The sequence below is a fragment of the Patella vulgata genome, chromosome 7 (assembly GCF_932274485.2).
Source record: "Patella vulgata chromosome 7, xgPatVulg1.2, whole genome shotgun sequence".
Taxonomy (NCBI): Eukaryota; Metazoa; Mollusca; class Gastropoda; family Patellidae; genus Patella; species Patella vulgata.
The window spans coordinates 18,142,234-18,157,240 of record NC_065885.2 but is presented as its reverse complement, the minus strand read 5'-3'; the positions used below and the strand labels follow the sequence as shown (position 1 = coordinate 18,157,240).

The 15,007-nt window shown below is 35.3% G+C and overlaps 1 protein-coding gene across 2 annotated transcripts; it reads left to right on the top strand.

Moving 5' to 3' along the window:
- The first annotated feature begins 2,110 nt into the window (after window positions 1-2,110).
- On the top strand, window positions 2,111-13,420 carry LOC130010442 (neuroglian-like). 2 transcript variants are annotated; one of them, XM_050556776.2, is made up of 10 exons: window positions 2,111-2,226; window positions 4,155-4,260; window positions 5,095-5,333; window positions 7,248-7,376; window positions 9,246-9,374; window positions 10,228-10,330; window positions 11,059-11,249; window positions 11,530-11,664; window positions 11,844-12,002; window positions 13,235-13,420. In XM_050556776.2, exons 1-10 carry the CDS (start codon window positions 2,151-2,153, stop codon window positions 13,249-13,251), a joined length of 1,284 nt encoding a protein of 427 aa, XP_050412733.2. In that variant the 5' UTR covers window positions 2,111-2,150; the 3' UTR covers window positions 13,252-13,420. The 2 variants fall into 2 exon arrangements, with proteins under 2 accessions (XP_050412733.2, XP_055958106.1); XM_056102131.1 differs by lacking the exon at window positions 2,111-2,226 and adding an exon at window positions 3,459-3,508.
- Window positions 13,421-15,007: the final 1,587 nt, after the last annotated feature.

Genomic DNA, 15,007 nt, shown 5'->3' with positions numbered 1-15,007 from the left:
AAAATCACAACAATAAAAATCATATCTTAAAAACACCATCTAATCAAATTTAAAATGTGCTTTGTCATTAATTTCGGTGGCTTCATTTAAAAACAAAACTCTCCGTTTGATAATGGCGAATCAGGTTATAGTTCAGAACAGGGTTGCCAAAAAGGAACCACTGACGAAAACCATAGTCCAAAACCCGAGGTTTGGAAAAAACACCGCTATAGAATCTAAAATACATTCATACAAATTCTTACCATATTTACAACCTAGAACCACATGCTCTAAATTTTCAACAGAATCTTTATCACAGAATTTACAATAATGATTATTTATTTTACCAATATTATGACCTATTTCACTGGTCCAAATCATGTTGTGTACAATTCTATATCTAACGATTAGGAACTTTATTTATAGCAAAAACAGACTTCCAGACCACTGTCCAGTGATGTCATACGCATGGCATTGTCAATATAATTTGCAGGCAGGTGGTTCAAAATTCTTATCTCTTAATAACTTATAGACCGGAGACGTACTTAGTTGACAAATATCATAGATCTTATCATTAAAGATACATTATGTGAGATTAGATAAAAGAGCTGGCAGTTCTCACTAAAATATTTAAAAACTAGATAATATAAAGGCAATTTGCTGAAAAATTCAGTCAAATTTATCCACTGTGAACCGAGAATAAAGCGATTGAAATTTCGGCCTAACCATTACTAAATTCGGTACTATAAAAAAACATGGTGTCGATTATCCACTTTTTGATTTAATCAGAAGCAGCAGACCGGGTTCTTATCCAGTAGAACGATGCTATCGAGGATTGATTATAGTATGGATATATTAATTAATGTCTAATAAAATTATAACATTTCAGGCCTAAAGAAAGACCTGCAATTGGCAGATTTAGCTCTTGCATAATGTTTAATAATTAATGGAATTGCATTGTCCGGAAAGAATGTTTTAGTTTAAATATGGATTTAGTTCTTATGCTGATATAGTTGATAGGATAGCTCGTTGAAATCTTTCAGTTCTAAAGGTGGTCTCTTTTTGAAAAGGTTGTTTATCAGGTGGTCTGTGATTCTTTCTCATGGTTGGTTGTTTGTAAGTGTAGCTGGGATAAAACTGTATCACATGCATGCATCTTTACCACATGTTACAGATTGTCAGCAAGGTTACACACCGGCTTTTTTCCACAAACGGGTAAGCTAATTATTATATAAATATTTCATTTAATTATTTGATTAGGTAACTTTGAATGTGAAATGTATAAATAGTCTCATGTGTGTTTGAAATTTGATTATATGTACGTAAATAAGTAATACTGTAATTTATTCATTTTCAGGATCAAGCATAATTCGTGTTTAATGGTTTTACGGTAGATGGTAAAGCAGATTATGGAATAGATAAACCAGAATCTTATTAAGCGTTTACTATTTTAAATCCTTTAAATCAGGAAGTCTTTTGCCCCGAACTCCGCAGGTTTTACTTACTACGTTACCACACTATTGCAGGTTATGGAGGGAGGTCTGCAACAGTACAATAGTCAACCTTAGATTTTCGATTTGCCCTCTTGTTTTCATGTTATCTTTAAGAGGCATATAGTAACTGGATTGCGAAATAAACTATAACACATACTTATAAACAAACTTATAAACAAATGTCGCCCAAATAAAAAAGTAGCTTTTTTCCCTAAGAATGTGTGATAGTTTATTGTTGTCATGTAGTGTGGGATTTCCACGAACTTCATGGTGCCATATGCTTGGACTCCGCCATTTTTTCATACTGAAAATTTACCCTTCATACGATTAGACGTTAATCGACAATAGGATTTCGCAATGATGAATCGCGTGGCTGGCCCTTTGTACGAATATAACACCATTTGCGTATTCACGGCTAGGTCATTTCGAGATATTGTTACTATAAATATTATATGTATGTTACCCTTACATTTAAAAGAATGTGGATGTTTTTTATGCTCTATTTTTTTTACTGGAATTATCAGTAAGTAAACACAACCAAAGACTTTAACCTACATAAATGTTGCGCAATGTTGCTAACTCTTTATATAACGCCATTCGCTTATTCTCGACATATTGAATCTAACGGTCTATAGATGTATATTACCCTGTCGGTTTACTAATTGTATGCTATATTAAATGGGAAATATAAACTTGAAATTTAAAAGAATGTGGATGTTTTTATTCGTTATTTGTCTACCTGGTTTATCAGCAAGTAAGTATATTAGAAATATATAACGATATTTTACTCAAATGAATACATCTATTTTGATTAATAGAGTTGATCGACAAACTCTTAATATTCATGTTACGTATGTAGCATCTTCGGTATGGCCAGTGGTCCCATTCCGTTCTACTCCACTATACCCTGGATCAATCCGTGGGGGGCGGGGTTACGTATTCAAATTATCTGCTCTTGATGATTATGCTATTTTTATCAGCCAATACGCTTTCTAGCGTAACAATTTGCCACTGCCTGTTTTGACTGGCATAAAAACATAAAACATCCTTTCCCATCAAAAGGATGTTTTAGAGCGTCTGTTAGTGTGCATGTCTCTTCTTTTATATTAAATTTCTTGCAAGCTGTCTCATAATCGGGCGACTACGTAAGATGTTGTTGTGAATGGAAACAATGCGGCTAAGACTGGTTTGTAAACTGTTTTCTGATTGGTTCGTAGAATCAAGCTACGATATAGAGACAATATTTCAATACGTGAATACCCCATGGATATACCCAGGGACGAGTAGAACGGAATGAAACCACCGGGGATGGTTATGTAGATGAATGTCGTAATGAGTTATCTTTACAATTGGATATTGACTGCGAATCAGTCATTTAACAAATAATTAGATTTAAAAGCAGAGATATAGTGATATATAAGCTTATTATCTCATTCGTCACGAGATTATGGATTAATCAAGAATTAGTGTCAAACTAGCTTGGTTGAATACGGAAAACAATTATGGCCAGAATTTTTATTCGATCACCGAGTTATTCGTACAGCGGTTAGTGTTAAAACCCTGGACAGGATTTGAGGGATTTTCTGCGGAAGTGGACGTTAAACCTCAAGTCAAATCAAAATTTGAGGGATATTGCAGTCCCTTGCACACTCCGATATTGGCTATTTGTTCATCTATCAGTCGTCAAAGTGTTTGGGTTTCACAGTGGATCAGCTAACCTGGATTTTTTTTGTTCGATCCCGGTGTTCGCCGAGAAAGTTACTTGAGATTTTCCGGTGTTGTTCCGCATCTTTTATCTTATGACTAATGTCTAATTGATGAACGCATGTATATAATAAGAGTTACATGAGAAAAGTATACTAAATACTAGCATGATTATATAAATAAATAAATAATAACGAATTTAATAAGAAGAGACTAATCGGATTTATTTAATCTTTATGATGTATATGACAGTATAGTGACAACCTAACTACAACATTGGTGATTAACATAAGGGACTAACGGCTACTGATTCGATCGTATACATAAGGAAGGTACACTCTTAAATCTGTTTCGGAACGACTTCTGTCCCCAATCTTCATACTTTCCATAAGTTTCTTATTCACTTGTTGGTTAGAGTTAAGTACTTCTTTTTCAGACCATCGCATCGTGTACCTCTTGTTGCTCTCTGAGTGTTCAGTCACGGCAGATTTGTTGTCCTTAGATAGAATTTGGTGTTCCTCAATTCTTAAATTTTAGATTCCGCTATATATTAGTTATCACAAGGAAAGGGTGTGGGTCTTTTTTCATCCTACAAAGGACAATGTCTACGTTTTCGAATGGGCCGCAAAAAGTAAGGTCATGTGTACGCATTGGCGTAAAAGAAACCCTGACAGTTGGGATTCGAAATAGGGTAGGACGTAGCGCCGCTCTCTGGGCAAAATCGCCCTCATAACACACTGTATAGCTTATGTTCATCTTCATTAGCCCACTCAATACGGGAATAGGACATTAATCTCCATTTCTTTTCATTTCTTTCTAATTGTCATACTTCCATGAATTTGTTTGTAACTTTGAACTAAAACTTTTAATTTTGCTTTCATTTTAAAATTCATTCCCTCAAAAGTAAAACCTGATATCTTTTGATTCTCAGGTAGTATGGTACTTCTACATGTATAAAGATTTACAATTATTTTTCAGTAACACGCCCCCCTAGTATATATATACAACCAGACTATGATGTTTATTATAAAGTTGGTGAAAGAGTACAGATGCCATGTGTAGCTGATGGAGAACCTCAACCAAAGTATGTTGAAAATTCTCTATAACGATCCAGTCAAATGATTTGATAACAGTTGTTTATTACTTGCAATATCTGTGTTATTTATGTCTTGTTCGCAGGTTTGTATTATCAGTTTATTTGTGTGTAGTGCGGTCCTCCTGCAATTATTATTTTGAACTTCTACATGTATTTTGCACAACTAGCAAACAATTACCATAGAATAGTTTTTTTGGTTTTTTTAATTGACCTATCTCGTTGCTCAGAAAGATTGTCTGGAATTAACAAAAGTCTAAAAACATATGCAGACGGCTTAACTGTCAATTTAGGAGTTCCATAGTATGAATCTCAAGTCTAATGAATGCTAGTTATGGAAAAATATCTTGCGCTAAGTATACCATTTGCTGGATATTCGAAGATACCGCCAGTCTTACATATGGGGCATTTTTAAAAAGATACTCAAAATTAAAAACTTTTTCTTCATTTGAAAATTGATAATGCCTCTATAAAACTTTTTATTATCAGTTTCACATTTATCCACTTATATACTACAACCAATATTGATTTGCCAATCAAAATCATCAAATCTAAATACTAAAATATATTTAACCAATAGTGGAGAGAAACAAAAACATTTTAAATATGCTGGGCTGATTGTAGACATGGATCTTGTATCTCATGTTTTTGGAAAACAGAAATATTTTAAACATGGGGCTGATTCAGCTATACCTTTAGACCTGAATCATATCTAAATTCAGTATTTCATTAAAATCATCTAGCTGCTGGTGGGCTACTGATTTGTTGTCTGGCAAACTATGTTTTTAATTAGATTGTAAATAATGACTGGTACTATTTTAACAGGTATACATGGACAAGAAATGGAATAGATTTTAACCCAAGCCCTAATGATGATCGCATGGTGCAGTTACCCAATGTAGGTACAATAGTAATCATTAGACCAGAATATAGAGACGAAGGTGTATATCAGTGTTTCGCTGATAATGGCTATGGTAAATCGGCAACAATTAATATTAATTTAAGGATAGCCAAATTGGATTCATTTACTACTGCTGAACCTATTACACATTCACCAAGCCTTGGTAAGTTTGTTTTAATTCCCTGCATCCCGCTAGGCCTATTCCATTACAGACCGAGACATAAATTACATATTCTTTAGATCATGCAATTAGTTACCGTAATACAAAAACGAACAGTAAATAAATGAAATTAAATGAAATTGAAGTTCATGCCCTACTTTTATGCACCAACCGGGATAATGAAGTCGTTTAAACGCCATGCATTGGACCACAAGGGGCGTTTTTGGCCGGACAACCTACTTTTATTTCTAATTCTCTCTGTCATTGGTTCTTTTACGAGCACGCGACGTTTGTATATCCTCCCAATCGAATGACTAGACTCGGCCAACTTTGGGATTGAAACAACCGAAAAGCAAACCATGGTTAGAGGTAATTTGCGTACGCTGCACTATGATGTTATGAAATCCTGTTATAATTGTAATGACTTTCAAAGACTGAAAGTTTCCCACAGGTTGATGTGGTGGTTTATATTGTAATTGACGAGTGGTCCGTCAACTCTTGTCAATTGCTCTGAAGGCTACACTTTTTATCAGATCTTTCTGAAACTGTTAGGAATCCTGTATTATGACAAGACGGCGAGTGTTGCACAACATATATAGAGAGAGAGAAATGGGGTTTAACGTCCACTCGACACAAACTAGGTCATTTCGGGACTAACATATGGTTTAATTTTATTTCAATAATTCGCTTGCGCGTAGGGGTCTTTAGCAGTGGGAGGAAACCGGAGGACCCGGAGAAAACCCACGAGGTTGGACAGGCGACCCTACTCCTTGTCACGTACAACCGGGGATTCGAAACCACGCCAGTTGACTCAATGACAGACTTTATGATACAGCACGCACGTGCTAACCATTCGGCCACCCAACCCCCGTTTTACAACATACATGATGAGCAGTGGTAACAGGTGTGTAAGAAAACTCTTACCCTGCTCGGGGTCACACCCGCCATAGTTGCATCCAATCAATTAAATCTAGGTAAAATAGTCCAATCAGCAAATGGACTATCCATAATATTATGCATAATGCACGTGATGAACAGTGGTATCAGGATTTGGACATAATAAGGCATATTAAAATATCTAGAATAATAGTGAAATTAAAACGTCTGACTAACCGTTTGTTTGTTTATTTGTTTTATGAGTGCTTAGATATAATCAGCTTTCTAAGAATACTGAAACAAATCAGCAAGCAAAGGTGTTCAGTTGGTACCCATGGGGATACCTACCAACTGCTGATATATCTATGCACCTTGTTTGCAACGACGTAACAAACATCTACTAACAGTGGGTCCCAACAAACTAGAACCATAACACCTGAAGCACTCCGGACTATATGGTGATGTTATGGGTACCAGCCACTTTTATTCGAGGAAACGGATTTTATAACACTACTGGACAGGCGAAGGCGGCCATAAACTTTTAATTTTTTACAAATTTATTACTCATCTTACACAGCCATATTTTTTTTATCAATTGCTGTTAATCCTGGAAAAGCCATATAACCTCCGAAACAAATCTAAATTATCGAAGTAATTCTGCGGGACAAAGAATGGAGCTGGGGTCACACTTTTAATGGAATTTGCTTTTTAACTTGACAGGAATGTCTATTTCTTTTTGGGAAAATTAGATTAATATTTTAACGTAAAATGTATAAACACTTTCTTGGCTTTTGTCCAAATTTCATTACCCTTGTTTCAAAACTTTGTGAACTTTGTGAACACGGCCTTCCGTTCAGGAGTTACCTCGGCTCCCGTCTTCATTCATTAAGTCCCATTTCATTTAATTTTTGTAAGACACATTAGCCTACAGTCTAGACTGATCAATGGGATGTTTTATACATTTTTGGACAAAATAGTCCAGGGTATTTGTCTATGAAGAACTGGACAACTCATTTTTTTAGATTTGATTTTATATTTTAGGTGATCCTTTGACGCTGGATTGTGTTTTGCCTGACAGTGTTCCAAGTCCTGAATTTTACTGGGCGATAAACGTTAACGGCAATTATTTAGCCATCGATTATGATGCTCGTATTACCCTTGATCATGAAGGTAATCGGTGGATATTGTATAAAATGAATATCAAATTGTACATGTATCTACTTTATCCTTTGTACTAATCCCCTATTTAATGTGGATTCCTATTGTTGTTACCTGTGTCCAGCGTTCTGTCCACCTGGTCTTAGCCGTATAGTAGTTAATGAAGTTAATTAATTACTTTTAATGTATTCAGCAATTAGAAAGTACTTGTAATGTTAATGTATTCAGCAATTAGAAAGTACTTGTAATGATTACATTTAAATGGTTACAGTGACAATGTAATGGCTCTAGTCCTAATAATGGATACCCTACGCATGGCAGTTCTTGTCAGATTTTTTCAAACTTAGAGTGTGTGGTAATTTAAAGGTATGTTAAGGGTCCCAATGAAATTCGGAGTTATCTCCCCATTACATTTATATCCCAAAGATCTCGGCTCCTTTCTATATCCGCGCATATATGGAAGGGATCCCAAGGAAATTTAGAGTTATCTGCCCATTTCTACATACGCGTATATCCCACCGTAACTTCCTGATTGTACAAATAAAATCGCTTTTCTTAAGCTCATGTTCCTTTTAAAGTTCACAATTTATCCGATTTTAAAAACTGTTCTCACATATCACCGTTACACCATAGTGACGGTTAAGTTCGAATTTCGAGAAAATCCGACGAAAATCGCCTGGCAAAATGGCCGCTGTCCGTGTGCAAATAGTGTAAATGTATATAATACCAAGGTTGTGGACGCTCATGGAGTCACAATTTTATCCGATTTTGAGAACCTTCAAATAGATTTATATCCCAAAGATATTGGCATGCATCGGATAGTAACATCATGTATTATGGCCCCAATTGTAAAAAAATTGTGTCGTTAGTTTGTGGACACTCTAGAGGTCACAATTTGTTTCCGATTTTGATGAAACTTAAAATGTATGTTTGTATCCAAAAGATTTTGGTTCCTTTTGTTCCTTTTGATATTGAAACATGTCGGACTGTAACACCCTGGATTATGATTGCTTATTGTATGCTTTACCAGCTGGTTTTCTGTCCATGTCTTGAACAATGTGGGCGTATCTTGCATGGCAACCATTTTTTCATAAAGTTTTTAAAGTGTTTACCAATATCTTTCTGTTTACAAACTACGTGGGATTGCCCATTGTGGAATAAGAAAGAGTCTTATCAAGTTTGTAAATAGTGGAATCGTGTAAATTTTGGATTGCTTAGTAGGGTTATCTGTACCTGAGAATGCGATATTGAAAAGGGCGTTTAGGGGGTTATGACAGGCTCCTGTCTATATTCTTGTTTGGTTGTCTAGTTATCCTTCATTATCTGTTATTTCGTTAAAGAGGGCATGGCTCTAATTTTTAGAACTTTTAAATAGACGAAAATGGGTCTAAACGCACATATTAATGTAATATAAAGTGATTTATATTCAATTTTTGAAATTTGTTATTGTAATATCTAATCAATATTGTTCGGTGAACTACGCAAATAGTCCAAATTAAACAGCGGTCTTTCACTCTTGATAAGTCCGTTTTCTTTATTATGATTTTATCGTTTGTGAATCAGCCATTACTAATTACTTCTGCATTGGACATAATTTTCTTTGTTCATTACAAATGGCACTCGTGTTCTGATTTTAACATGTTCATTATATCTTAAATATTCGACATAAGGAATCCATAATTTCAGGGCAAGATAACGACATCAATATTTTGATTGAAATATTGATTGAAATGGTCCAATGTTCAATTTTTTAATTCGATTTTAATAATTTCGTATTTTATGAAAATATTGAGCTACGTACAGGTTTAGCCCTTTTAATCGAGCATATTTCGGAGATGATTAATTTTGCCTCTATGAACAATGTGGTTTTTCTTTCATAAGCTCGTCTACGAATAACCAATGTAAAGGCTGAGGACAGACAATATGGTCGTGCTTATACATGTATTGCTTTAAATCAAGATGTACGAAAAGTTGTGTCTGGAGTTCCAAATTTTATCCAACCCAGAGGAAGTAAGTATTTAAGTTAAACACCCTTATTTTCAAATTTACAGTGAATATTTTGATTCCGATATTTATTTGTTTAAAGATAAATTCCCATTAAAATTTCCAATAAAATTATGTCAAATATGCTACATATGGAAAGTAGATGCACCCAATCTTACTAAAAAAAAATACTAGATTCTCAGATATAGATAAGGGGATCACAAGCTGTGAGAACATTAAGAGACTTAAACATACTGCAGACATTGCAATTAATTGGAGGAAAAAGTTGTTGGCAGAGGATAATCTAAGAATTTAGCATAGATATGATAAATATTCAGCTAATAACGACAAACTGTACAAGCTGAAAATAGATTCTCCCCAATCAAGTCATGTTACAAACAAAGCTGCTTAAATTTACAGCTTGGGGTGATTTTCTTCTCATTGAAATGTTTTAAAGGGCTTTAAAAAAAAGCTTTAGATATATGAATTAGTTTAAATATGTTTTAGTCCAAATATATCAAATCGCAGAGTTGTACGTGGGAAGAAGGCATCTTTAATTTGTGGAATTCTGCTTTTTGTGGAATTCTCCTTTTTGTGGAATTCAACATTTTTTGTGTGTGTTAACCTTTCCTCGGTGGACAAACATTTTATTTGAAGAAATCGTTTGCAAAAGAAGTCAACGATTGCCATATGTGATCTTGAGAAAAACAATCGCTGTTATTTGTTTGAAAATACTAAAGGATATTTAGTTTTGTGTTTTGCAAATAATATTGAGACAAACAAGAAAAAGATTTTATTTAGGCTGCTGGTTTGCTACAGAACATATTACAGATAATGTATTTGTTTATAACTGAAAAGTCGTTTGAATTTTATATTTTAGCTGTGGAGACTTTGCATACTGTAACCTATATGTGGGCGTCACCTGCTGATCATTACGGTCTTCGTGGGGAAGAGTTTAAACTAAAGTGTATTTTCTCTGGAAAGTAAGTGATTTTAAAAGAATACAAAAACCACAATACAGTCATTTTGAGAATAACATACTGTTAATTTTATTTACTATTGTCAGATGTGTAATGATAGTAAAGAGAATTTTGCCAGTACTACAGTATTTCTATCAATTCTTCCTTCGAAAAAAATGTATGCACATACCAATGTGTACACGGGTTTCAATTATTTTCATGTTTCTAGGAACTGGTCGCTAACCGCTACTTTCCTTGTTCTTGTTCTTCTTTGGGTGACGTTTTTTGAAAAAGCCTAAGACTCAGCCAATTCAAGTCCGATCGACATGAAAATTGGCAAACTTGTTCTTTGAACAATTTTCCATCGCTTTGGTGAATTAGATTTTTGGTGAGAGGGGTGCAATGACGAGCTTTGCGTCATGGTTTAGGGTTTGTGCGCCCCCTTTGAGTTTTTGCGCCTACTCGCAAATGGCAAAAAATCATGCGGTTTTCAACATTATAATCATAATCATAATGCTCAACCAGTGTCAATCATATACCGTGGGTCAGATATGCTACAAATCGACTCAAACATGTTCCACGCAGCCCACTATTGCCCGGTGACACTGGGAGGGACTGCCAACCCACCCTCTCGATATATAAATATTGTTTTTCGGGGCCCGGACGGGATCTTGTTCATGGGTCACAACGCCCTTACAACATGGTCAGTTTCTGGTCCATAGTACGATCGTACTTGTTTGAATTTATTTTAGCCCTACCCCTGATATACATTGGACAAGAACCAAAGGTGGAGCTATGCCAGAAGGAATTCAGATAACTAGTTTTGGCCAAGAATTGGTTTTTCCGAAGCTGTTGGATAGCGATGCTGGAGAATATGAATGTTTGGCTACCAATTCCATAAGTCCTCAAGCGGCACGTAATTTATTTTCTTTACGTGTTGAATGTAAGAAATTTTCTTATTTTTGATCTTGCAGGTCGCGTATGTCCTCTGTGAGTCTTTGAATGGGGATTGGGTAGCTTGTTGATCTCACTGCAGATCATACAGTCTGTTATTATTTATGCAACCCTAACTGTGTGTGTATGAGGTGTACATAGTCTTCTGGTTAACCTCGTAGGTGAACAAAGTAAATTTTTGAAATATAAATGTTTATCGGGTGTTTGTCCCAAAATAACTCGGTTGTCAGTCAATAATAATAACAAATATTATGGGTTTTATTTCTCAGCAAGACCATACTGGACAGATAATGGTCCAGACGATGTAGAAGTTGGCATTGGTGGTTCTGCAACTTTTGTATGTAAGGCTCAGGGTAATCCAGAGCCAGATACAAAATGGTTTATTAATGGTGTTCCTTTAGCAAGTAAGTAAACACATTATAGATATTTGTAGAACTGAACTGGCCTGGGGAGTTTCATTGATTGTCATTTCCAAGATTTTAATAATGTTTAAAGATGCATTATGCAAGAGCTAAATCTGCTGATTGCAAGGTTTTTTTCAACCTTCAAATGTTATATATAGAGATTTATTATATTTTTGCAGAGGTAACAGATCCCCGAGTAAAGAATGGTAGATTTAAAGTTTTAGGACCTGATACTGTGATGATGGTTAACCTGACGAGTGATGATGATATGGTTATCCAGTGTAATGTGACAAATAAGCACGGATATATCTGGGGTGATTCCTACCTAAATGTAGGGTGTTAGTATTTTTCCTTATTTTTTGTTGGTTACCATAGCCTGCTAAGTTGCTTATGTTAAAGAGATATTTTGGGCTCTCCGAAGTAACCAATTTATGATGGCTAAGTATCCTGATTCCTATACGGGCTATAGATTTTAATAGAGATAATAAACTGTTTTTAATTATATTATCCAGGCCGGGGTCCCATATAGACGTAATGCTACAGATGGAATAATGAACTGATAAAACTTATGGTTCCTCAGTGAATGAGGCGCGAGTTCACTAAAAAGTAGTAGAAAGTACCGGCCACCCATAATGGTGATGGCGGGAGTTTCCAGGCTGTTTCCCTTTATTAATGGTGCAGTACGAAATGCCTGGCAAGGAACAGTGTCTAGTCGTTCGGATTGTACAAAAAACGTTGTCCCGTGTACACGTTGGATTGGATACTACCATTTAAACATACGAGCTTTCAGAGGCTGCTGGGCCTCATAAATGCAAGAAACAAACTGTTTGATAACGCTCGAATCCGACAAGAATTGGAATAACTCCATTTATACAGTCTTTGTTTTTTATATGTTTTTTAAACAGAATATCAATTTTGGTCTTTGTGGCTCCTTTTACATGAATGCTCACTCCAAGCTTTTTGCATCATATCATCGTTTACCTTGTGCTTGGAAACGACAAGAGGATATACTTGTTGAAATGTTGCACTATTAAAGTTGCTAGTGATTGTTATCCATAAAGTCGTTGTTTCAATATGTTGTTATTGTGTTTATCAAATTTCCCCAAACAAGATACAATTGTAATTTCTCTAAAATTATCGGGGTTGTTCAGTTTCTCTTTTTTGAAAACCGGTACGATATTCCCAACGGCCGAAGATGACGGGTAATATCTAGAAACAAGAATGTTATTAAATATTTTAAGTAGATATGGTATAAGTTCAGTCTCAAAATATTTTAGAATCTCATTTTTAATGTTGGCACAAGCTGGTGCTTTATTTGAAGGTAACTGTTTAAACATGCATTATGCAAGAGCTAAATCTAGACTATTGATAATCGAGACTATGCTTTTATCGTGCTGACTTTAGTAATGATGATCTAGGCTAGGTCGAAAATTCAATCGCTAAAATTCAATCGACTGAAATTTTCACCAAATTCCCTTTAAATTGTCTAGTTTTTAACTATTATAGTGAGAACTGGCAGCTCTTTGTCTAATCTCCCATAATGTATCTTTACTATTTTCTCTTATTTCAGTCCCAGTAATCGGTTGATCCATTACGTCACTATTCACATAGTTATCTAAGAAGTTATCAACGACGACATTTGGGAAAAAACAAAACCCTGTTACACTAATACTGTCACAATACATATTAATCTATTAACTATTACTAAGATGATTTTACCATTAGTCATCGCATACCGATTGATCTATTAACTAAAATGATATGATGTTAAACTGTTAAACTAGTACTCGTTGTTGTTGTTTATTAAAGATTTAACGTCCAATACATTAATATGATATTATGGACAGGTTGATTTGATTAAATTATTTACACATCAAAAGTCACCTCAAAATTGGTAAAAACACAGAATAAAAGAGTCCTTGTATATCACTTATAAAATCGCTGTCGTGAGAAGAGAGTGCTGGTCATCTTCACGTGGGGAAGGGGATCACGTGTCTAGGTGGGTAAGACACTGGCTCGCTAGCCTGGAGGTCTGGTGTTCGATCTCTGCATTGGCTGAGAAAGTTCATCCCGATTTTCCGGCGTGGTTCCCCCTTGTCAGTGATGCAGGACGAAGGGCCTGACCAGGACAGCTATCTAGTCCTTCGGATGAGACAAAAACCGAGGTCTCGTGTATACATTAGAATGCACGTAAAAGATCCCTTGGCAGTTGGAATTCGATGTAAGAGTAGGCGATAGTGCCGCTGCACGGGCAAAATTTCCCTCATAGTACACTGTATGGCGTATGCCCGTCTTCATTAGCCCAGCATAGGAGCAGAACAGTAGGACGTTAAACACCATTTCATTTCATTTTTTCCGCTTGCTTTATGTAGAAAAGCGAAGGGCTCGCAGTAAAAACCATATAGCTGGACCTGTGGATTATTTACATATTAAAAACTGTTCGTCTAATAAGTACTCACTGAATATCGATTAATATACTGGCTACACTAGTACACGCCGAATACAGATTGATCTATTAACTAAGCTGAGATGATTTTAAACTGTTATAATAGTACTCACTGAATAGAGATTACTCTATTAACCAGATTGAGTTGATTTTAAACTGTTAAACTTGTACTTACTGGGTAAAGATTAATCTATTAGCTAGACTGAGTTGATTTTAACCTGTTAAACTAGTACTCACAGATTAACCTATTAACTAGACTGAGTTGATTTTATACTGTTAAACTAGTACTCACTGAATACAGATTAATCTATTAACTAAACGGAGTTGATTTTAAACTGTTATACTAGTACTAACCGAATATACATATTGTAATTTACCAACCAAGTGCCAGTGCATGGTATATCATGGCTCAGATATACGTTGAATCAAATCTAGCATGTGCCACAGAACCAAATCTTCCATGGGCACTGCACCTCCACCTTCTTATGTGTCCTATGTTTAATCGACCTACCCACTTATTACTCCCCACCCCCCTCACGGCACGCTTGGCACGCCAATGGGGGCATTGACCAGTTGAGAATAAGAACCCACGCTGATATAGATTCGCACAGTTATAGAATTTCTCTGTCCATTTCTTCGTTGGTTTATATGAAGTATTCTAAAAATATATATATATAAAATAAATAAAAGATTCTACTCTCAGGTAAAAGTATATAGAAAAGTGAGGTTTTTAGAAAGAAAAAACTAATTTCATCTTAGCTAGCGCTTTCACCCACTACGGGGATCATAAGGCATTTCCAATATATATATATATATATATATATATATATATTGGAAATGTATATATATATGAAATAAGAACTACGTGCTGCATTGTGTGATTGGGATGGGAAATGA